At 39.1% G+C, this 26,676-nt stretch overlaps 1 protein-coding gene across 1 annotated transcript in view; it reads right to left on the reverse strand.

The window, feature by feature from the left end:
* Nucleotides 1-5,498: 5,498 nt before the first annotated feature.
* Nucleotides 5,499-26,676, reverse strand: part of LOC124718637 (pre-mRNA-processing factor 40 homolog B) — a 190,435-nt gene continuing 169,257 nt past the window's right edge. Inside the window, exons 16-17 of the mRNA XM_047244261.1 lie at nucleotides 15,856-16,245; nucleotides 5,499-6,573 (exon numbers count right to left, since the gene is read on the reverse strand). Of these exons, the coding sequence (XP_047100217.1) occupies nucleotides 15,874-16,245 (372 nt within the window). The 3' untranslated portion in view covers nucleotides 5,499-6,573; nucleotides 15,856-15,873. The remainder of the gene's footprint in view (nucleotides 6,574-15,855; nucleotides 16,246-26,676) is intronic.

Raw genomic sequence — 26,676 nt, forward strand, 5'->3', positions numbered from 1 at the left:
TTCACCTCTTTTTTAAACAATTTCAAAGCCCTAATCCTCCATCTTCAGGCCTGTAGCATGACAACCTTTGAAATTTGTATTTCTAATCACTAAAACACACACACACACACACACACACACACACACACACAAAGTTAGATGCAACATTTGTCAAAAATAGATGTGAATTTCATCAGAAAGAGATGCTACATTTTCAGGTCCCTACCAATATGTTTTAAACTCAATGTAAAATTAAAACCATTATACCAGGTGTTGACAGGAGGTGCCAAAATTTGGAACAGCACAAAAAAATGATGTACCAGCCACATACACCCGTCCTTGGTCTTATTTTTAACAAGTTTCTTTACTTCCTACAGTATTGTGGATGAGTCCGATATAATACCATTATTTTATTTAATTTGGAGATCTTACATATCATGTACAAAAGAAAAACCTTACTATAATGGTTGTGGTCACAAAAATAGTGAACATTGTTCTCAGAAGTCAACAATCACTTCACAGTCTATTTTCCCCTTAAAAAAAAAAATGGTTGTTCAGGATCTCCTAATCTATGGTGTTGTCATATAGTAAGACAAAAAATTTCCTGTATGCATTCCAAAGAGAATGATTTTACTACCTTTATTGTTCAACAAAAGTGAGATAGGTATGCAAGACTGGGGCACTGTCAAGGAATGGTGCCTCTACCTTAATGGCAGCAGACCATAAATGGAATTCTTTTAGATTATTGCAGGAAATAATTTAAAGAACTTTGCAAACACATCTTTCCCACGAAAGAAGCCCAGGAGGGGTCTGTGGGTTGCACAACATGGCTACTGGCCACCACCACCACCACCACCACATCCGTTGCACCCGACTCTTGGATACTTTTCTGCCGGTAGTCGGCTGCACACACGCTTCCCCTTAGTTAAGAATAAACAACATTGCCATCTGATTAGCTTAAGCTTATCTTTACCTTTGTTTACAGTAGGTGCTCAAAATGATGCCCTTCTGTGATAAGAACAGCCTGACATCTCCTGAAAACGTTAGCAGACACTCGAATTTCAGCTGCCGAAGTTTGGGAAATGACTAGCCGAACCCTGTCTTCCAACTCTTAAGAGCTTGTGGGGATTTGTTGCATACACCTTGTCTTTAAACAACCCTCAAATATAAAAATCACAGATTTAGAAAATGAACAAGCCAGTTAACTATCCTATCATCAAAAACACTTCCTATTGCTGTCATAGAAGCATTGGCGATATGTGGCCTTGCATTGTCCTACATGACAGGACCATACATCTTTTCATTAAGTGTTTGTTCCCTTAAAAAAAGGATGCGGTATATTGTTCACATACCTGTCAGAACATATTGTTTTGTCGAAAAAGGTTGGTCCAGTAATTCGTCTTGCTCTAGTTGCACATCACACTCCTGTGTTCATATCATGCAGACGTTGTTGCTGTAATTTATGAGGATTTTTGGAGATCCAGCATTGATTGTTCTGAAAATTTGTGTATCCTGACAAAAGCAGCCATGCTTAATCAGAAGTAAAAAGCACCTCAGGATCAACTTGCCCATCATGCACAGACTGTAACAGCCAGTTGCAATAAGGATGTCAAGCAACAGTAAATGAGTTGCTCAATTGATGCACTACCATTATTTCGTATGGTTTCAATTTCAGTTTGTGCACAGCTCTGTGAACAGATGCTCTTGGCACACCAGTCTGAAGTGCCAAACGACATAGAGATTTTCTTGGACTTCTTTCCAAGGCTTCCCCTATCTCGTCTAATTTATTTTTGGTTAAAACACTAGGTTTTCTAGTCCTTCATTTGTGTAACACAGATCCAGTCTCTTGAAATTTCTTCACTCATTTGCATATCTTTGAATCATTGGGAACATACACACCGGGAAATTTTCGTTTAAATTCAAGCAGACAGTCCACGTACAATTCTGTTTTTGCATAGCGTCTGGGAACTACGCATAGCGACAACTGGCAGACACAGTGGCAACAGCCGGCAAATGTGTCACGCGACCTGCGGACCCCTCCTGGGCATCTTTTGTGAGACAACCTGTACAGTAATTCATTCTGAAGAGAGGTTACTACCTAATTTATTATACAATGGATTCCGTAAGGTAAAGACTCGAAAATTAGGTCTGGTAGTATCACCTAACAGACAGTCTGCGGTTTGCAGCAGAAACTATCTGTGGGAATATGCCACCAGTTACATATTCATTTTATCCCCTGGTAAATCCATGATGATTCTGTAAATTGTTGCATTTTTTGATGTTACGAGAGTGGTGATATGAACAGAGTAGGTTGTTTGAAGCACCCCATGTTGAGTTGCATGGGTGTCTGTGAAGTTACCCTTTGGAGAAGACTAGGGATGTTCCTGTGATGGATGCACATCCTCAAGACGATTTCCTGGGAGCAGCAGGTTGCAGATAATAATAGTGGCAAACACTGTACCATCGTATTCGTTCCGTGTACTGTACACCCTCATTAATTGAAGGCTCAAGCAAGTGACTAAGGAGTCTCGAATCCTTTGGGAGGAGGTCAGCATACCTATTTTGTCGTGATGGAATCTATCCTCACTGAGTCAGATACAATGAGGATTTTGTTCAGCTCAAAGGGAACGATGAATAGGAGTGTTAACGCAACGGCCACTGTGCATGCGGTAGACACTGATAGGTTCCAGAGGAAGATAGTGTGACCGTTCTGCTCGGAAGTCAAGACAAAAGATGGAGCCATCTACATTTGGTTTACGAGTTGTTTTAATCACACCTGACCACTGCATTTGCACACTTGGCTCAGTCATTAGAACACCTGACTTGTACTAGGAGATAGCAGTATTTGAGTCCCCACTCCAATGTAAGCTATTGGATTTCCTAATCCACACCAGGCATTTGGTGGGACAATTCTTAACACAAGTCTGTAGCAGATAACCTTCCTTGTTTGTGTTAGCTTTGTCAATGAGATGTGAAACACCTTACATCTTTCTCAACTCTGCAGTTTCTTTGGAGGGAGCACTCTGTTTTAAGAATACATATCCTGAAAAGATGCTTTCTTATCTGTTATAAACCACCTGAAAAAAGCAGTTGTTAGAAGTAAAACATACTCAGTTTGGAACTGCATATTTCTCTGGTAATATGATGATCACAGTCCAGGCAGCTTTCTCAGCCTCTGGATAGCATTATTTGCATATATACGCGAAACTGTGACACACAAACTTCCATCTGAAAGTGACGCATAGGCGCACTTAATTACAAACAATTGCACTAGATTTCGAACTCTAGTACACATAACCTACTAATAAAGGTAGATGAACAGTGCAATTCTCCGTTTTTATAGTGGAATTTCCATTATAAAAAAAACAGTGTATTCATTTGTACTCAACAAGAATTTTTTGAATTACTGTACATTTCACTGTGTTTTTGAGGCATAACAGAATAAAGCATTAAATACAGTAATATGAACTCCACCTGTCTCCACAAACATCCCACTGTGAGCTTTACATATCTATCAACTATGGAGGGATGACGTAACAAGAACCTATTGTAAGGAAGATAAAATCTTGTCAATGACAAAGTCATTGGAAATATAGCACTAGTCCTGATTGCACTGGGATAGGGAAGGAAATTAGCTCATGTCATTTTCAGCAGAACGATTCCAGCATTTGCTTTAACACAATTACATCAAATAGCAGGCTTCAGTAGCAGAGGAAAAAGAAGTCAAAGTGCAGGGCATGGTAACAGTGGGTTGTTGCTCTACATCCAAAAACCACACTAGCAGATATGTATTAAAACTGATTTCACAGTAACCAGTAGGGTATATAAATACCGTGTTATTGGGTTAAGGAAATGAGGGGAGAGCCTAAATTTGTCTGGGTAGAAGGGAGTTTAAATAACTGTCTCCCGCTCTCCACATGAGAGTACAGTGTCTCATCAGTGCACTATCATGTTCAATGAAAAATAGGATTCTGCTCTTTTTATAACTATGCAAATGTCACCCCACGAATAGCAGCTGCATAAAGAAACATTCCAAGTCCAGGGAGGTGGAAAAGGGTAGCAAGGAAGCAACTGTGATTCAAATTTTAAAATACTCTGTATTTCTGGAGGTAATTGTGTTTTGCATGTACGAGGGTGGTTTGAAAAGTTCTCGAAATGGAATACTGAAACTTTTTTTAATTTTTCAATGTAGTCATCTTGTAGATTAATGCTCTTGGTCACACAAATTCCAGTGCCTTGATCCCATCTTGAAAATGAGTTTCCTCCAGGCCTGCAAAATAGTTGTCAACTCTGGCTATCAATTCTTCACTTGAAGTGAATCTTCGTCCACCAAGAAAAATTTTCAGTTCTGGGAAGAGGTGGAAGTCTGATGGAGCCATATCAGATGAATAAGTTAGGTGTGGCAAGAAGTTATACCTTAGTTTGTGTAATTTTGCAATGGCAACAGCACGTGTGCGGGCATGCATTGTCTTTATGGAAGATGACTTTCTTCCTTGCTAAACCTGGCCTTTTTTCGTGTATCTTTTATTGCAGTTTGTCCAGGAGGTTAGCATAGTATTCTCCAGTAATTGTTTGCCCAGTGGGGAGAGAATCTACAAACAAAATCCCCTTCACATCCCAGAACGCTGATGCCGTGACCTTTCCCACCAAAGAAATTGTCTTTGCTTTCTTTGGTGGCAGAGAATCAGCATGTTTCCACTGCTTTGACTGTCATTTTGTGGTCTGGGGTATACTAGCGCACCCAAGTTTCATCCGTGGTCACAAACCGGCACAAAAAATCTTGTCGGTTTCTCTTAAAACGGGCCAAACATTGTTCTGATATGCCCATTCTCATGCGTTTTGGATCCAGCATCAAGAGTCAAGGCAAGCATCTTGCAGAAATTTTTTTCATTTCTAATCCTTCAGTTAAAATGCGATATACTCTCTCAGATGACATCTGGCAAGCATGAGCAATTTCATGCACTTTCAATCCGCAATCCTCCATGAACATTTAGAGCACTTTTGCAGTGATTTCTAGTGTAGTGACACATCTTGGCTGACCACTGCATGGGTCTCTAAGCTCTCCCTACCAAATGTAAATTCATTTCTCACTTGGAAACAGTTGAATATGAAGGAGCAGAGTCCCCCAGTGTATTCTGGAAATAGGCATGAATGTCCTTTGCTTTCATACCTTTCTTTACGAAGTACTTAATCACTGTTCAAATCTCCGCAAATCACTACGCAGGAACAACAACAGAGCTACATCACCGCCACAGCTCTCTTCCAAGAGCACTGACGTGGCACGTGTTTACAGGCAACAGTCCACCGAACATCACATGAACAACTCGTTGCGCTAGTGCTGACCTCTCATGGTGATACCGAGAACTTTTCAAATCACCCTGGTATATACAGATGGATCACAATTCACCAAATACAGTGTCTGAGCAGCTAAAAAGCACACAAAATGGCAGACTAATGTTTTTATTTAACATTGTAGTCTATAAGAATGAATAAATAAAATAATCAAGTGCATCTCATGATTTTCTTACAAAAGTATTCATTTTATTTTACTGCTTCCGGTACATATTTTGACAGTATAAAAGTTACAGACGTCCACTGTGTTCGCTGAACATAATTACAAACATGGTCGTACAATACGCTACACCAAGTGTCGCATGATTAGAAACTGTAGAAGCACTTCAGTCAAGCAAACTAGATCACTACAATTCACTAACTGCACAAATGGTATTTATGAACTTGTTGGGCAAAAACCATTTAACATCAATCGCAGCATTACATGATGAGCTTCTAACTCCTGTAGAAATGTCCAGTCACTGAATGTTTTCTTCTTGTGAGCCTGCTTGACGCTAACATAATTTAGGTGTGAAACGGGAAACTTATTGAGTAAATGCATAAACACTGAAAACTGCGATATCCTTGTCCCAACACACATTAATTCTTAGATGGTAACAACTTCCAAAATGAGTTTTTAATTCTTATGCAAAAACTAGACACAAGCAACACACACACTACCTGGTACTGCATTTTCATCTTATGGTTTGGGATGCTTCTCATGTTTTAAATTTTAATTATATTCAACTCCAGTACCTTACATATATTAAGTCCTTTGTTGAACTTGCACAACTAGTAATTTTTCACTTCCCAATTTAAATAAATGTCTTCAAAATTAATGTGTACTTTCATAATATAAAGACCAATAAATTTAAAAAATAAAAGTGTAATTTTTGTCAAAACCTAACTTCCTCCAGTTAGGAAAACACACAATTATGACAATTGTAAGCAACTGGTAGAACAAAGAGTAAATACTGATACTGAGAGTAAATATGCACTGAAATAATCAGTGCAGGTACAAGCTCATTATTCTGTATGCAGACTCTTTACAATCAATGATTCTTCTGTCTGATAAAATGTCTGGCAGTAAGTGTATTGTGCAAACCATCATAGTTCTCATGTGAAAGAGTTTCACAGCATCTCTATTGGCACGTGTTCCTATTCCAGTGACTGTTTCACTTCAGGTGGCTGGAAAGTCCAACAGGGGTGTGGCTTTAGGCACGACTCGGATCAGAACTGTGGCCATTTCTGCAGTTGGTGATCCTGAAAGATGTAGAGAAAACATTAAGATCATTTAAACTGAGCACAGAAGAGCTGCTTGTGTATGAGTAACATAAACAGCTTTGTGACGAACGAGTTCACTTGTTATTACCTTTCTTTTATTTTATCAGTTTCTAAAACAATCTGAACATGGCTGACCAATCAACATGCAGTAGTGCAAAAGGCAAGAGAACAGAATAGGGAATGTGAGGAAATGTTATGTAGAAGGAAGAGTCATTCACATTTTGTGGAACTAACTAGACAAAAAATGCACAAACATCAAATACTTCAAGCAACTTTTAACAAGAATGTGATGTAAACACAACTATTGCATTTAAATATTAGGAGTAAAGATACCTTGCTGTATAGCTGATGCCTCGAGCAGTTCTGGCACAAATAAATGATTCAGAAACATTCCTCAGCTGAGTCGAACTTTGGCTAATAATGACACAGTGTTTTGAATCTCCATCCTCAATACAAATTCATAATACACATTGCCAAATGATTGTATCTGACTTATTATTAAAACACTATTTAGTATCCAACCAGAGAATACATTCAACTGAAATTGAGAAACAGCCTTACATTTTTTATCTTTTTTCAAAACTGTTCCTGAATATAGAATAGAATGCACTTCATCAAGTGGAATGTTGTTGTAATAAATATTATTGATTCACTACAGTTGATGCAGGATTTGTTAATGGAACATAAGGACAGGCTACTAGATTAGCCAGTATTTGTGCAGTTCACAGTGATACTGCATTTCTGGGTGTACTGTAACTACTCAGCAACAATTAGGGAGGTGAGGAAGGCTGGCCTTAGTACCAGTTGATGCATTTTGTCATATCTCCTAAATAGCTTTCACATACGTGTATGTAGGTGGACAATTAAAGAAACAAGAGTTTAATGTGTAATCCAGAATGAGATTTTCACTCTGCAGTGGAGTGTGTGCTGATATGAAACTTCATGGCAGATTAAAACTGTGTGCCAGACCAAAACTCTAACTTGGGTCCTTTGACTTTCGTGGGGAAGTGCCTACTGACAGCTACCCGAGCACGACTCACGACATGTCCTCACAGCTTTACTTCCACCAGTACTTCATCTCCTACCTTCCAAACTTCACAGAAGCTCTCCTGTGAAGTTTGGAATGTAAGCAATGAGGCACTGGAAAAAGTAAGGCTGTGACGGCGGGTCGTGGGTTGTGCTCGGGTAACTCCATCAGTAGAGCACTTGCCTGCAAAAGGCAAAGGCCCTGAGTTCAAGTCTCAGACAGTCACACAGTTTTAATCTGCCAGGACGTTTCAAAATTATCTTTTCTAAGTAGGTGGCACTTTTGTTCTGTAACAGAACCACTTTCCCAATGTAAGTAAATGTAACACCCTGGTTGTACAATGTTCCAAATAATAATAAAAGAGAGACCAAGTGCACTTGCAAGAAAACACTACATGGTACTGACACAAGCTATCAGGCATAGGGCAAAAGGAGGAACTACAAAAGAAATGGCAGCAGTGATGTGTGCAACTCATTAAAGGTATTTGTATTGCTGAGGATAATAAAAATCAAAAACTTGTACACTGAAAATTAAAGTGGATGGGAGTAGGAGACTACTGGACTAATAACTACATTGGGTCCCAGAAGAGATGAGTCATTGAGGTCGCAGCTGGTGAGCCATATCACAGTCAGTTAATCTGTGACCACCCACTTACATCGTGATCTGCCCAGAAAGTACTACACTACCTGGCACATATGAGTAGCAGAAATTGCTACTCAGCAGTTCTCTCAGTGACAGTGATTCGTACTGAGCATCGGACTACTCAATGAATGTGAACCCATGCAGAGTGCCAGTGTTACAGGTGTGAACTGTCCTATACTCAGCAACCTATTCACTGTGACCTGCCTCTGGAATGTTTGCAGTGCACTGTGATGGATTTATAAGGGCCCATTTGAATTCCTTCCCCATTTTTCCAGATACGAGCTTGTGGCCACCTTGACATCAATACGACAATAAATCCCAATCTTCGTTTCTTCAACTAGGTCCCGTGCTATGTACTGCCGATTATTCCTATTATTGCTTCTTTCTCTTATCTGCCTACATTTTCTTTGCAACTTCCACCATCAACTACTACTCTTCTTTGTTACATTATTGAAGCAGTTCTTCTTGGTGTTTTCATACGTGATCCTAACACTTGACTGCCACATTTACCATAGATTCACTTCCTTTTTATTACACATCAGATGGATTTCCTCCAACAAGTCACAAGTAATATAGGTGCCAATTTCTGGCATTCCCAACTTCAGCAAACTTGAGAAAAAAGTTCAGACATTCCAAAAGCTTCAGATTTTCTTTTGGATATTTCTTGCATTCTGACTACATTTATGTCTTGAGTAACTATTTTGTCTATTAATTTTGATATCAGAGATATTTACAGAAAATAAGAAAATAATCTTTACTGTCAGACTTGGCCACACTCTTAAAGGTAACTTCTTGAGTATACATGTAGACAGTGTTGTTTACTAACTGTGGAGCCTACTTGCTCCTCACATTTACTGGAGTACAACTACATGAATTACAGCACGATTACAATTCTTTATAACAAAGTACATTTTACAACAGACCGTACAGCTATGCTGACTGGTATACAGCAATAGCTGTTGGAGATGCCAAGTCACTGTAACATACACACAGTGTCATAAATACACATACCATGAAATATTTAGAAGTGAGATCCTACAACTAACACTCTTGATACTGACTGCATGTGACATTACAGATAGATATTGCCATGCCTTTCCTTCTCTCTCAATTTCTGCTCTTTTCTTTCCCTCCAGTGATCATTTGATATTTAAATTGTTTATACACACCAAGTTAAACCATGATTCACATTTACACCTTACAGTAAAAGTGGCACATTCTGAATTAACATATGGAATGTAAATCACTTCTGATTTCTTGTTTTTAAAAGAAAGCCCAGTATGGTCGATTTAAGTTATAAAATGGACACTGGTACAAGTGAGTTACTGTATCGACCAAACAATGGAATGAAGAAAAAAAAACACACACACCTGATGAGAACATTCTTGTTTTAGTCACACATCTGCTCTTAAGGAAAATCTTACTAAAAGAAGTCTACTAGTATCAAACACTGGCATTAATTTGAGGAAGAAAATGTCAAGAATGTATGTCTGCAGTACAGCGGACTGTGGGAAAACGAGAAAAGAATAGAGTCAAGTCATTTGAGATGTGGTGCTGGGATAGGAGGACATAAAATGTGTAAACACCAAGGAATGTCCTCTGTGACACCTATTTCAGTGGTAGGTGGTAACAACTGTAGGGGAAAACACCAGAAACATACTTGTTTTGATAATCAGCAAGCACCCCCCCCCCCCCCCCCCCACACACACACACACACACAAAACCACACGAGTGAGAGAGAGAGAGAGAGAGAGAGAGAGAGAGAGAGAGAGATTGTAATCAGAGGGTCACAGCACCTGTTAGATATATGAAATATCAGTTGCGAATAGCTGATTATCTGAAAGTAGTTATTCAGAGAAAGACTGTTTTCAACACAGGTAGTGCTAAAAGCATTTTTCTCATTAACAAATAATTAGCAATTTACTGTCTTGATCTACTACATCTTTTTCTTCTCCTCCTCTCTTACATTAAAGGTATAAATAAATTACATGGAACTAAGGCAAATTAGCTTATGAAAACAAACCAGTGACAGTAACATTTGTACGAGTGTCTTGCACATAATAACAATTTTGAGGCAATGTTTATAAGAACCAGGGTGCTCACCAACTATGTGGACCTTTAATTCATCAAAAGGTATGAGTCCTATACGAACAGTTCTTGTGTGAATTGCTAGATTGTTTTTGGCAGACGTGTGCAATATTTTGGCAACACATCTTGTTACCATCAGGCATGATGATAGATTGCTTTGAGGCAGAAGCACTCATTCTGTACATGAGGACCAAAGTTCCTCCTCCTCCACACCCACCCCTGTCCTAAAGCTGACTGACTTTGCACACTAAGCTCTCTTTTACCACAATAAGCTCTCTTTTACCACAATTTTAACAATACTGGCCTCTTAATGGAATGATTTTCACTCTGCAGGTAGGAGTGCACAACAGACTCAAACTAAGAATCTTTGCCTTTAGCTGGCAACTGCTTTACCGTCTGAACCACCTGGATCCAACTTGTGGCCCACCCTCAAAACTTTACTTCCCCCACTACATCTTTCCTACTTTAAAAACTTCGCAGAAGTTCTCCTGCACATCTTCCGAGACTAGTACTCCTGGAAGGAAGAACACTGTGGAGAATTTTCTTAGATGCAGCCAAGGAAATTGTTTCTAAAATGAATCTTTCACCCTGCAGCAGATAGTGTACTGGTTCAGGGCTCGAGTGCCAAATCGGCACTAAGCTTTAATCACCCAGAAAGTTTCGTATCAGTGCGTACTCCACTGCCAAGTGAAAATTCATTTTGCAAACAATTCCATAGGCTATGGCTATGTCATTCCTCCACAATGCCATTTCTTCCAGGAATTCTAGCCCAGCAAGGCATGCAGGAGAACTTCTGTGGAGTTTTGGAAAGCAGGGGAGGAGTACTCACAGAAATAAAGCTGCGAGGACAGATTGTAAGGCATGCCCGGATTCCTCAGATGGTAAGAAAACTGCCTGTGAGAAGGAGGGTCCCGTGTTACAGTTCCAGCCTGGCACACAGTTTTAATCTGGCAGGAAGTTCCATATCTTTAATGACAGGAAATCTAATACTTTGAGCTGTGTCTATGTCCTGATATATGACAGGTCTATAATGAGTCCAGACAACAAAATGCTCTTTGGTGGCCCACTAGTGAGTCAAACACTTAAAACAAATGAGAAGTTCCAGCTGTTGTTCACTTGTCTAGAAGTATGTAGGAAATTAGTGCCAATTCAGGAGTATTACCTTTTCACAATAGATGTTTACTCGCAACCTAAGGTGGAGGAAATGTGGACGAGTGTAAGCATACAGGAACAGCAGGCAGCATGCTCAGGTGGTGCATTTGTGGCACGTATGTGTTGTGCACAGGGGTATAGGGGTAGTTACAGAGAGATGGGTATGAATAAACAAGGGGCAAGAAAAGTATGAAGTTATTGGAAAGGGGAGTGATAAGAGCACAGGATAATTTTTAAGTAAAACCAAATTTTTAATCTGCCACATACAAAGTATAAAAATTTCTCCCACTCCCATGCAGATACATAACACTGTACAGATAGTCCTGAAAATTCGTGACATGAACTTTTAATAGCTACAAAAATACCTGAAATATTTAAAAGGAATAGCATGAGGCACATGCAGCAGTGAAGTATTTGTGCATCAACTATGTATTGCATCCGTGACATGTTTCTCATTTTAAATCCTAAAAGTATTAAAAATTCACATCACAAATTTTAATAACTATCTGAAGGGGGTTACGAATCATGAGGCTAGGAGAAATTATTTTAGACTAAAAACTACAATTTAAAGCATGATACATAAACATTAATTTTTATTTAAATAATTATTTTCTGCTTTTTATAGTCTCATGTGCGTGAAATTTTTCTATCGATTTCAAACATTTTAATGAGATTAAAACACACGTGTGGTAAATTTCAGGTTTATTACAGTTTCTCTCCACACGGGTCAACAAATATACTGCCCCTTCTCCATATACCTCATGAAAAGTCAGTAAAGGTAAAAGTTAGATCAAAGCTCATATAGAGGTTTACCAGCAACTGTTCTTTCTGCTAACCACTCATAACTGTAGCAGGAAAAAGGGGAAATGGCAGTGGTACACAACACACCAGACAAGAAAGCAAGTTAATACTCCGTTGTCATCCAGTTCTGAGCTAGGTTGAAAAGTCTCTAGCTCCCTGGGAAATTAGTTTAAATTCAGTTGCAAAATTTGTATCAAACAGACATACAGACAATAGAGTAACCTAATAAATATATGGTATAAATGAGCAGTACTAAAGGCACACAAAGTGGGGTTCTGACTAGCAGAGGCCTTAGCAGCAGAAGTGGCCAGGTTGTTAGACGATGTTGGCCATTTGTTTCCAATGACTAGAACCTTTCACAAGAGAGACTGTGCAATCTTAATAACTTAATTTCTCCGAAGGGTCAAAATGTAATTTTCTCTCTGGAACCAAATTATCATCTCAATAAATCTTCTGTAATCATTAAAGCAATATGTACCTCTCCTTAGATGAGTAAAGCTGAACTCGAACTTCCATATTGGAATACCCAGCTAATAAAAGTGCGATGGACTATCGGTAAATGAATGCCGTACTATGATGGAGAAGCAGAAAATGTAAAAGCGGAGGCTAGAAGTACACACCTGTGCTTTAAGGCTACACCTTATCCCCGCTGTTTTTTGCACAAAGTTTTTATAAAATATTGCAATACTCTCTGCGGTTCGAGTTATGAGTTTGTAAAACTGAGAATCTCTGTTATTTCTGCAATTACTGAAAATGCCAAAATTTGGTTTTCCCATGCTTAATATGTAGGCAAATTATCAAAAGAGAAATTTTACTGGAAACAACAGCAAGCACAGTGCCAGATTGCTGAGTATTCTCAAATTTTATTACAAAGGCAAGTTATCTGAAAAGGGACCACAGTTGTGCAATAAAATATTTGTATGTGTCTCAATTTCTGACGAGCTCTAGAAGTATTTATTGTTTAAAATGTCGGTGTTACAGCACGAATACAACATTATATCCAAGACAACAAAAAAACGTACAGGGAGAAATTAAGGTTGACTGGGAATACTCGGAAAATCAAAAGTGGTAATATTAATGGACAAATTTAGAGTAAAATACGCTTCATACCAAGTTAGCACTCAAATTTGTGGTACTGATTGATACCAACTAAATAACTAACTAGTTAACAGAGGTTATTAAAGTGGCAGAATTGTACTATCTAAGTAAGCAGATTACACAGAAATGTGCTAAAGTAAGGAAGATATTGGAAATAGATTGAGACAGACAAGAGAAGCTCTGCTCAATAAGAGGTTGGTACATACGTAACGGATTATGCAGGGGTTTATCGTTTTTAATAACAAAAAGTGAAATAGGTGAAAGTATACGATAACAGAAGCAAAGTCATTCCAGTAAACATGGCTTCACAATCGAGCCATTTCACAAATTAGCTGCAAATGTGTAGTTAAGAACCACTGCTGACTTCTCTATGAAACATTAGTGTACTTAGGAAAAGGTTTTTGAAGTGTAAACTTTCTGATGAAGTCCATATAATTTGGGCTCAAATTTTACTCATTGTCTACTTTAACAACAAATACACTACTGTTTCAGCACACATGTTACAATCTACTGTAAAATTTGCAACTGTTCAAGGTGTTCCATATGTCAGCCTTGCATTTGGCATGGCAGTACAATCTACTGCTCTAGTTCTTTAATCGTGTTAACAGGAGAGCTATAAATTTCACGATTTTGACTTCAGACAGAAAAGTTCAGATCTCAGAGGCCGAGGCAACAGGCCGTGCTCAACTTCCCCAGTTTTGGACCATTATCGGCATGTTGTTTGCCAGTGACCCACCAATCATGTACCACTTTTCTCAACCATGCACCACAGGTGAAATTTGAGCCCAATAAGATGGGGACTGAATCAAAAAGTGTACATTTCAAATACATTTGTGCTAACTGAGTCAAAACTTCATAGTGGAGTCAGCAGCTGCTCATAACCACATATTTGTAGTCATCTTATAAAAAATAGTTTTCTTGCTTACTGAAATGTTTTTGCTTCTATTATGGTATACTTTCACCTGTATCAGGTTTTGCTACTGACCCTACAAACCAGTAGTTTCTGTGCTCGTACCCTGTCTAACATTGTAATGGTGGTTGGTTTATGCTGCTTGCTGGTACAGGAATGCAATGTTACATTTACACCGCTCTAGTGCGGGAATTATCAGTCAAAAACAATTGAGATTTGCAGGAATTGTTAACAGTAGCTCTTTATTACATTTAAAACACACACGATCACTTACAATGAACTTTCAGAGTGGTACATTTTGAAGCTATCTTTGAAACAAAGTCCTGCACTGCAGTCTCTTCCTGTGAGTTTCCGATATTTCTATTATGGGACTGAGCCTGAAATTGTAAGTGTATCTTCTTTTGCCTTTTCAATGACTTGACAAACAATAAACACACTGAGCACTGTGAAGTGTCTCTTAAATATTTCATGTATCACTTTTCATAATGACAGTTTGTACGAGGGATGTTCTGTAAGTAGTGCAACACACATTTTTCTCAGCCAATTTCTGTTGAAAAATTGTGTAATTTGTTGTCAGACATCACAGAATAGTCATGTTTCAGCCTTTAATAGTTTCCTGAACATTTGAGTGACACCACTATACGTAGCCTTCAAAATGGCACCTATAATGGAGGATCATTCCAAGCAGAGAACTGTGATTGGGTTTCTTTTGGGAAAACCAGAGCATACCAGATATTCATAGGCACTTGCAGAAAGTCTACAGAGAGTTGGCAATGAAAAAATGCACAGTGACATGTTGGACGAGTCATCTGTCGCCGTTGCAACAAGGTTGCACAAACCTGTCCACTCTACCAGGTGCCGTCTGGCTGCATACAGCTGCAACTTCTGCAATATTGGTACGTGCGGAAGCTCTCATTCGAGGTGATCAACGTATCACAGTCAAACATCTCGCTGCACAACTGGATGTCTCTGTTCGTAGTGCTGACACTCCTGTCCACCAACTGGGATACTCAAAGGTGTGTACCCACTGGGTTCATCACCACCTAACAGAATACTTCCATTTGTTTGGCCCAATAAAGGATGCACTCTGTGGGAAGCAGTTTGCGCACAATGGTGACGTTTTCAAAGCATTTAAGCATCGGTTCTGACATCGACCAGTAAAGTGGTACCATGCAGGCATACAGGCCCTCATACTGAATGGAGATTATATTGCAAAATACGGTTTCGTAGCCCCGAATAAAACCAAAATGCTTCTCTCCCACTTCCCGACAATTATCTCAACAGTGCATCAGCACAGACATCCCTAAACTTATCTGGCAAAGTAATGTCGCTTGTCATCAATAGGAGGCAGAGGAACGTAGTCTTATTTGGGAAACTACAACTGGAGAGTTCACTAGTGAGCACCCTTGCATACATCGGCAGGGCAAGAGTGGGGTACAGTGTAGTAATTATGTAGGGATGGAAATATTAGCACAGGATACAAAGAAATTGAGGGAAGTACCAAACGAACTATTGTCGAGGTTTTTTAACTGTCCACACTCACCCGGCCGCGCCCCCGTGGTCAGTTCTCCTGCTGCAGCTGCCTCAGCAGCACCAGCCGCCGCTGCTCCAGCTCATCCTCGCTCAGCTCCCCCTCCTCGTGGGGGGAGGCAGGTGGTGGCGGCTCCTCTCGCCGCGGCGCGCGCCCCTCCCCTGGCAACTCCTCCCCCTCCTCCCTGCCACCGCTCCCGCTCTCGTCACCGTCCACCACTGCCCCCTCCTCCTCCGAAGACTCGGGTGGGTCCTCCGGCGGCGTGGTGGCACCCTTCTTCTCAGGGAAATGGTGGCGTCGTCGAGCTTCCTCGTCGGACACGTCGTCTGGCCTGTGGTGGTGGTGATGGTGGTGGTGGTGGTGGTGGTGATGGTGGTGGTTCTCGTCAGGTGACGCGGGTGGCTGAAAACCGGTACAGGTTGATCAAAATAATGAAGTGGAATGTATAACTGTGGCTAAGCACTGAGCATTAAAAATATTTACATTGGCTTTGTGAAGAATGAAATAAAATAAATTTCAAAATTGCTGTACTTCCTTCGCGTCAATATTGCCTACACAGCAGAGCGAAAGGTTCATTCTGGAATCGATCGTGTAGGCTGTAGTTGAGCCTCAGCTATGTCCCTCCCTCCAGGAGTGTTTGTTCTGTAAGGTGTGCAGGACAGCTTTTGAGAGGTGCTGGTCACTAGTCAGGAGTGTGTGCAAGGCCGGCTCTGGGTTCCAAAACAGAGCACACACTCCACAACAGAGCAAATGATTTGTACTAGGTAGTAATGTTTATTGAAATCAAACAGTCCATTATTTCGTTTTATTCACACTGATTCAATAACAAGTCATTCTGAACTGTTTATTTAGAGAAGAGCAGTCATATAGTAAAATGTACAAATTGGTAGGACATTCGTCATCATCTGCAGTATAAACTTTCTAAACCTCCTCCAGTTTTTACTTCAGCAGATAATGACACATCTCATCTGAACTTGTGAATTTTAGAATGTGACACAGCTGTTCTTAGCATAAATGTTTCCCATACTTGAAAATGACTCTAAAGAGGTTGTGTGAATAAACCAAGAACATAATTGGCAAATGGAGCAACCTATTCAAATGAACACGCACTCGGCAACTGTCTAAAAATTCTCCATCTTCGAGGAGTGACAACTAAACTACTCCTTTGCGAGTAAAAGTTGGCGATTTCGGCAGAATACCTATATTGTGTTTCACTTCTTTGTGAAAAGATGTTTCAGTCAGCAATTATGAAAGTCTAATGTGTTTTTCCTTAAATTCTGTAAGAGCATTTGTGGTGGCACACAGGGGTTAATGGAAAATCCTAGCATTTTATATGGTAAACTGCTTCACCTGTGCTGCCACATTGTTTGAAATATAATGGAACAGTATTTTGCATCTAGAAACTAAAGTGAATGACAGAAGTTCTCGCTCAGTACGAAAATATCTTCCGAGTAAAGAAAGTATTATCTACAAGAAACCATTACAGAAAAAAGGTAATTATGTTTGGAGCATCAAAGATTTGAGGAACATACTTCACTTCCCATTTCTCTACAGTGTTTTTGACATTCAATTACAACCTTTTTTTTTCTACTTGTTCTAAGAGGGCGCAACTGCCTTGATAAATTTTAAGAAGAACAGGCTGAATTTTAAAATTGTACCACAAGCAATCACTTCTAATTTCAAGGGTTGCTCATTCTCAAGTGCATCTGCAACATATGCGGATACAAGATGCTCATCAAAAAGAGATCACATGCCACGCGTAGCTGCGAGATGGTGCACTTTGTCTACTGTGCTATGTACAGTTACGTATAGCACGCAGTTTCTCTTTCATGAGGACGATGCACTCACATCTATTGTAGGTGCACTCAAGAATGAGCAATGCTCAAAACAAGTAGTGCTTAATGAAGTATAATTTTAAAATACGGCCTGGTGAAACACTGCCTTTTTTTAACCTTATCATCATCTCATGTTACATAATCAAACTTAAAAGCAATAACAGTTGGGCCCCATCCTCACAAGGGTTTCTAATCTGGACCTAATTTTGCAAACTGAAAGTGAATTCTAGTTACATACCATCTGTTCTCGTAGACAAGCCAACCTCTGTACAGTCACTAAATTCCACTTTTTTATATGCATGGTGTTCAATACTACGCTAGAAACTGGACAACCAATGCTGCACTGTATTTCCTAGATGGACATCCCATACCTGCTGCTTCTTGCACTACCACCACGAAAATGTTGATTATAAAGTTGGAGATAACCAAGTGGCTGAAGGACCGATGAATAGAGATGACTTTTTTTAAATTTTTACTGTTACATCATTGAATGTCCATGCACTTGCTGACAGTTATGTCTTTAGAGATTTTAGATAAGAAAAGGGTCGGGGGATAGGTGGGGTTGGGGAAGAGGGAGAAAAAAAATTAGAGCTCAATATCTTACTGGTGTTGAGATCAGGCTTAAATAGGGCAAGGATAGAAAAGAGATAGGCTATGGGCTAGTTTAAACAACAAATACTAACGTGGCTTTCAGGTAATTTAGACATGCCACCGAAAACTGAACTTAGGATGGCCGGGCAGGTCTTCTACAGGGCTATTTCAAATCATTGAAGCGATTTCATAAATTCACTGTAGCTCCATTCATTGACATATGGTCACGACACACTACAGATACGTAGAAAAATTCATAAAGTTTTGTTCGGCTGAAGCCGCACTTCAGGTTTCTGCCGCCAGAGCGCTCGAGAGCGCAGTGAGACAAAATGGCGACAGGAGCCGAGAAAGCGTATGTCGTGCTTGAAATGCACTCACATCAGTCAGTCATAACAGTGCAACGACACTTCAGGACAAAGTTCAACAAAGATCCACCAACTGCTAACTCCATTCGGCAATGGTATGCGCAGTTTAAAGCTTCTGGATGCCTCTGTAAGGGGAAATCAACGGGACGGCCTGCAGTGAGCGAAGAAACGGTTGAACGCGTGCGGGCAAGTTTCACGCATAGCCCGCGGAAGTCGACAAATAAAGCAAGCAGGGAGCTAAACATACCACAGCCGATGGTTTGGAAAATCTTACGGAAAAGGCTAAAGCAGAAGCCTTACCGTTTACAATTGCTACAAGCCCTGACACCCGATGACAAATTCAAACGCTTTGAATTTTCGGCGCGGTTGCAACAGCTCATGGAAGAGGATGCGTTCAGTGCGAAACTTGTTTTCAGTGATGAAGCAATATTTTTTCTTAATGGTGAAGTGAACAGACACAATGTGCGAATCTGGCCGGTAGAGAATCCTCACGCATTCGTGCAGCAAATTCGCAATTCACCAAAAGTTAACGTGTTTTGTGCAATCTCACGGTTTAAAGTTTATGGCCCCTTTTTCTTCTGCGAAAAAAACGTTACAGGACACGTGCATCTGGACATGCTGGAAAATTGGCTCATGCCACAACTGGAGATTGACAGCGCCGACTTCATCTTTCAACAGGATGGTGCTCCACCGCACTTCCATCATGATGTTCGGCATTTCTGAAACAGGAGATTGGAAAACCGATGGATCGGTCATGGTGGAGATCATGATCAGCAATTCATGTCATGGCCTCCACGCTCTCCCGACTTAACCTCATGCGATTTCTTTCTGTGGGGTTATGTGAAAGATTCAGTGTTTAAACCTCCTCTACCAAGAAACGTGCCAGAACTGCGAGCTCGCATCAACGATGCTTTCGAACTCATTGATGGGGACATGCTGCGCCGAGTGTGGGAGGAACTTGATTATCGCCTTGATGTCTACCGAATCACTAAAGGGGCACATATCGAACATTTGTGAATGCCTAAAAAAACTTTTTGAGTTTTTGTATGTGTGTGCAAATAATAAAGTTATTGTAGAGCCGTGAAATCGCTTCAATCATTTGTAATAACCCTGTATTCCTTCTCCAACCTATAAGAGTGGAGTATCTTAACAGCTGTGCTATCTTGTTGGTGAGTATTAGCGCAGTTTGGCAATGGTGGAGGAAGAAACTCATCAGGGCCATAACACAAATCCTTTGCCTTAACCGCTGCATCATTGATGTGAGGGAAGAAAGAATAGAAAGCGATATTAAGCTTGGAAGCGAATACTGGGTTGTATGGATGACATTAAGCTGTAGCAGAAAATAATTAGTGTAAAAGACATATTCAAATGCTAATATTTCAAGCTGTCACTATCAACTTCCTGTAGTGAAGGTATTTTTGTGATGTTTCACACTCATTGTCGTGTATAGAGCAGGGATCTTATTGGCGAAGTAACATCAAGAGTGTAAATTATTGAGGACGTAGAACAGAAACACAGGCTGAGTAGGTGAAACAAAAAAATACAACTAACATGGTAAAATGAAGCAGTTCACTGATAATATGAATGTGATTACAGTGCAGTTGAAAGCAACAAGATGAGTAGCAGAAAGACATTTGCCTTGTTAGTGAGTGGTGAGATGAAAAGTTCAACAAACAAGTGGCTAGCTGACTAAAACTTTTGAAACTAAAAATCTCACAGGTTTTACATGCTTTGTTAGTGTCTCTTAAATAAATAAATGAGCACAAGCAGGGTGTTGATTCACGTATACCTCTATGTGACCCAGGCCCCCTATCGTCACCCACATTCACATGCAGTCCATTGTTAATGAAAATGGAATTAACTTTGTAGATTCTCTTATATTAACTTTTACAAATATTTTTGTTGTGTGTGTCCAGTTTTTTTTTTTTTTTTTTTTTTTCATATTAAATATTTTGTCAAACTCCAGAACACACTATTTTCTGCAATTACCATTCTCTTGGTACAACTGCCGGCCCTTTTCTCTTATTTAAAGGATATTTAGTGACAAATACATGGGACTCACTGTACTAAATGAAATCGACTATTTAGCTACCAGAAAGCAGAACTTCTGTTCTTAATTCCAGGCACAGTTTCAGCATATCATAAAACACTAAATAAATATGTAAATAACTGTGAAATTTAAAAATAAAATTAAGTTCAAAATCAGTTACCTAATTAGCTTCTTGTTAACATCACACATATACAGCTTATTCTGTAGTAAGTATTATGTTGATTAGATTTAAAAAGGGAACAGAAAATCCGCTTTATGTAGTCTTCTAACAGCTACACAATTTTTTTAGTACCCTATACTGCCCTCAAACTCTTTTTATATACAATATTCTAACTGACAGACCATTCCAGGATACAATCACAAAGCAACACTCCTGAACATTCTCTGTCACTATCCTTCTCTGCAGCCAATGCACACCAGCGACTGACTAGAAACAGAAAAGAGCCTCACTTTTCCTGGTTGGCTATGTTTGTTTCCAGTCAAGTTAACACTAGCTAAATTTCAGAATACTGCAAGAAATCACTAAAACAACAACTGCATGACTCGTTACAGATTTGTTTCTGCAGAACAACAGCGCCGCAGAAATATAGGAACTACTACAATGGAGGGCTCTATGGAAAAGACATGGTGCATCACATATTGTGTCTCAAAATTTGTTCGAAGACAAGGAAAGAAACATAGTACTTCTTACCACACACATTTTAGGTTATAGCTTTTGACAGTAAAACTGAATATTAAGGGTATATATAAAATTACAGCAAATGATGTTCTTCTCATTCATTCCTTTCTATGGTATAAAAAGGAAGTAAAATGGATCTTTGGAGGAAAAAAAAAATCTTCCAGGACTCTATATTTTCAAATAATAATGTTTGTTTCTCACATTATTGGCCATTAGTAGCTATAGGGCCATTTTGAAGTAACTTGACTGTATAAGATCATGAAGGCGAGTTATGCAACATCAAAACATCAGACAATTACCACTCTATCTAAACATCCACAACATCAAATTACACAATATATTGCAGAATCCATAGGGATATTGTAAGCTTTAATACTATGAGAGATAAAGAGTGTCCTTGTCCAAGCAGAGGTTAGATTACGTATTAGAAATACAGTAATAACATATTTCAGACCAACACCAACCTCACCTGGGGAAATGATACTTTTAAATTAAGCAGAAAGGTTTCATTCAGGCACAGAACAGAAGCTGGTGTTGAATAATTCAGTTCTATAACCAATGGAGGAAGTTGCTTTACTTGAAGATATTGGACTCAATTTCAAAAAAATGTTACCGTACAAACAGCATGATATTATAGTTATTATTTTAGCAAGGTTATTAATTTCTTACGTGTTTATGTTTCATAGTAGCTAGTTTGCACATCTCACACTTACCATTAATATTTCTAAACTACATGTTAGGCCTTTCTCCTAGAAACCACTGTGGATCTTGGGAAACCATAAAGCCCTTAGTAAACACTGTTAAGAGTTATTAGTTGCTCAGCCACAGACCTCTTCCTAACAGAGAAGTTGACTATCTCAGGACAATGGCCTGTTCCAAGTTTTTCCGAAGTTCCCACACCAGGACTTATTTATATTCATCTAAATGGTCAGTGTTCACAGGTCTTTGTGCATCCAAATTACAAAGTGAGACTTAAGGAGCTTCAAGTGGGCACTTCCTGTTGCCCACTATCTGACAGTCCTACTAGAGCAACAGTGTAGCACAGTGTGACAAATCTTTCCTGTTGTCGAGAAACTTTTGACAGCTTTAGATCCTTCACTGAAACTGGTTACATTTGAAGATAAATGCTTGCAAACTACTGATTTCTGGTAGTCCTTTCAACCTTTTGTTCCTTAAACTTTGAATACTGTGCCTGCAGCTTATATGGTTTTTTCCCCTCTCCTTAATTATGTACATGTGGGGCAAAAAGCCTCACTCTTCGTAAACTGTTAGAGATTTCCAGTTCCAACTCTCAAATGTTAATGCGTCTCTTCCATGATATCACTCACACAAAGTCATATCGTGTAACTTTGTGCTGAAGTCCATGATTTAACTACCTGGCTGGCATCCTACCAGCAATACTTACTGTTGTGATACAGAGGCATACTCCATCCTTAATTCTACAGCAATCCAATACTTGTGTACATATCAAGTTGCTGTAATATTTCAGTGGGATCCAATATTCAAACTGCAGGTAACAGATCATTAAATCACCATTTCATTTCACCTGTGCTCTCTCATCTTTCAGTGTTAATCCTTTCTATGATATTTGCAAGGTGTAAACATGTGGCAGATAAGTATTTTTGTTAATCGTGCAGTTTCAACAACGTGAGAAATTGATGAGCGCTAATATAAAAGTACTAACTGAGAAAATTTCCATCCTGCAACACTAGCTTCATGCAGTGCCACTTTTGGATACATGCTCCTCAGTTTTATTGCTGCATCAGATGTGTTTTTATTCACAATCTTTCCATGACTGCCTCCACCGTCATCGCCAAGAGTTAACTGTCATTCAAATAGGCCATGTTGTACTTTCATATGTATTTGGCCGAATTATGTGGTGGTGCTGTCACAAAGTCACGGAACTTCCATAACATCTGGCAGCACATGGAAATTCGTGACTTCGTAACTTGATAAACTATGTATGAAAATACTGTACAGTCTTTTAGTATGACTTAACTTCGGATGGCGACAGCAGAAGTAGTCATTGAAAGCTTAACTATGCAAACAAATCTGACACAGACACAGCAAGAAGACCAAGAAAAATTTATCCAAGAATCGCATTCAAATTGCAACATATAACTGGCTTCAGAATGTTGCATGGCAGTAATAATTTCTGCTATGTGGCTCTGCCTTTAGTTAAACATCGCTGTCTACTGGCAAAACAAAGGCAAATTCAGAAAAACTATGTTACACCCGTTTGTCAAATCATTTTCTTTATAAGTCCACCTTTTACAGTACACAGTGTGAATGAACAACACAGCAAAAAATGGAACTATTCCTCCAATGAAGTGCATACCATAGGCTTATGAACTACATGTTATGCAGGCTTTTAACATGCTTTATTGTGTGCACTGTTATCACAATGAAATGTGTTTGTTTAATCAGAAGGGGATTCCTATTATCATTAATAAGGCTCAACAGTTTGTATTAGGGATTTAAAATTGCTAATTGTTTTTGATTGGGTAAAATGTGCCTAAAAATAGTGTTAACTCTAAGGTAAATGATTTGAAGGATATTATTTCCACTGGGACTGTATAGTCACTGAGAAAACTGTGCATTTATACAATTGTTGGCCAATTATTTCAGCTAAAGAGCCATTTTCAAGCGGACCTTCAAAAAGCAACATTGAACATACAGCCAGTATCTACAAAAAATGTGTAAAGCATCATACTCATTGGAAATTTAAAAGAAACTTACTTTGTACAAGATGAGACAATGGAAAATCCAGCACGGAATAATAACAATATTAAGAAAAGAGGCACAACAAAAAGACTGTCAAACAAAGTCTCAGCCAAACAGGCCTTCATCAGAAAACAAACAAACAAACAAACAAACACACACACACACACACACACACACACACACACACACACAAACGAGAGACTGTTTTCATGTGTGTGTTAGTTGCGTTTGGGTGAGCATTTGTGTGTATGTCTATTCTGATGAAGGCCTGTTTGACCGAAAGCTTTATTTGACAGTCTTCTTGTGTGCCTACCTGTGACTGAGCATCTCCGCTACATGGTAAGTAGCAACTATCCTTTTCATAATTTTGTACAAGATGAGCAAGACAAGCAGTATCACAGCGAAACAGCAAGCAATACCATCTTAACAGAAAACAGGCAGGAATAAGTAAAGTTGAATTAAATTGTGGGTAGGATGCAAGGTGCATTCTAATATATACCTGTCTACATATCTAATGTCATAGACATATTGAGCCCTGTAATTCTGGACATCATTTTTGTAGTTCACCCAAATAGTAATGTGATGTCTTTTGTTAGTTAGGTCAATTATTTGAATACAATACACCAACTGCAGCCTCCAAAATATGAGTAACAAAGCGTGAAACTGTGAGATGATTACTGTTCTTGTATGATCAGACTGGTTCTAAACATATAACAGTCAGAAGTTAATGCTGAATTAAGGCCATTGTTATAAAATTAAGTCAGGGCAAGCATTTACTGTGTACTTTATCCACCTCTATTATATTGATGCAGAAACAAATTTACACAGTGCAGTTTTGGTTCTAGGACAGAACTTGTTAGCATCTTTCATCTGCAAGGAAGCATGGATTATATGTGAAATTTGTGTATTGATGGTTACTTTTGTCATCAGTAACCCTGACAAAACAGTAAAATCTGCACTAGAAAACAGGATGTTTAACATTTACTTCTCGTTATATTTCTGAAATGTCCCGTGTGGAATACAAATAATGGAAGGTGTACAGGTAATCACTCACCATACTGTTGAAGCGCTGAGTGGTCAACAGGCTTATAAATATGGCTGAAATCATCACTCTGCTTTCAGACAATGTCTTCACTTGGGCCAGACTGACTATGTAGCCAGATAGGATAACGTAGCTGTGGGCGTGTGTTTTTTGGTTAGTCTAGTCTAGGTCTAGTGTCTGTCGCAGAATATTGTGCAATGATTTGGCTCGACAGTACTTATACTAGTCACATCAGTGTTATACTAAATCTAACTATCTGTCTAATAACACGCACAATATCTCCTTCCCATCTGCGATGAGAAAAATCACTCATTAGAGAACTCAAAAAGATCGAGAGCAAGCCTTTTCTGCAAATCCACTGAGACGTCACCGACAGTGAGGACCAGACTGTGCTGTAAGCATCGAAAAAACAAATGCCTTCTGCCTTTCATAATATGCATTCCCTTGCCACCACCATTCCAACTAGGTTTGACAAGCATCACAAAATCTGGTCTACCCAAACAGAATGTGAACGAACTATGATAGATGTAGGTGGGGAAAAACAGCTTCTTTCAAGTGTGACTGTGGAGCTTTTAGGCAAACCATAAAACATATAGTTGAAGGTTACCTATGACAGCCTTCACCGGTGACTGCGCCGAATTCTGCATGCTACTGAAAAGGCTGTAAAATGTTTCAGCAATTATGTATTTTATGTATATTTATATCCATTATTTTTCCCTTTTATATGGGCCCTTATTGTAGATTATTTATATGTAGCTAATTCATGTGATTTACTACACCATATGCAAAATAAATGTGTTGGTCAGTTACTTCCGAGGACAACATTGTTTGAAACATTTAGTGACTCAATGTGCCTGCCCACCGCTCAGTCATCAACTTTATGGTGAGTGATTTCTTATACTACTTCCATTATCTCAAATTTAAATTCACCATATAGCAAAAGTAATTTCAAAAGAATGAATCGTATCTATCAAGGAAATGAAATAATATCCACCACATCACCATCTACTACTGAACTCAAACTACAGCTTCTTACTATCAGTTCAGAATGGTCTTTTTGCATGTCAGTATGAACCTAAACACTAACAATAACGACTGTATCTCAAACAACACAAATGTCAAGTGTGTTTTACACTGTCAGGTGTGAGACAGATCTACAACTCTGTACACATCATACCCACTCTCGCTTTTTGTTTTGCTTAGCACTACTTTGATGTCATACTAGGAAAACAATAACAGAGGTGAGAATACAGTATGAGGGAACCATTGTACCATGTCATGCCTCCAATGACAGTACATTTAAGAAACTGATTGCAAGCTCACACAGAACAAAGACGGGAGGTGTCAGTTGGCTATGTCCATTTTAAAAGGAACCATCTGAACATTTTCGTTAAGCACTTTACCAGAAATCACAGGCTACCTGAATCTGCACCTGACTCCTTCCAAGTCCAGTGCTGAATTACTACGGCCCTTCACATGTTCCGAGAAAGTATATTTATATATGCTTACACAGCTATGGAAAAATGGAACATTAAATTCAATTTTTC

The sequence above is a fragment of the Schistocerca piceifrons genome, chromosome 10, assembly GCF_021461385.2.
Source record: "Schistocerca piceifrons isolate TAMUIC-IGC-003096 chromosome 10, iqSchPice1.1, whole genome shotgun sequence".
NCBI lineage: Eukaryota > Metazoa > Arthropoda > Insecta > Orthoptera > Acrididae > Schistocerca > Schistocerca piceifrons.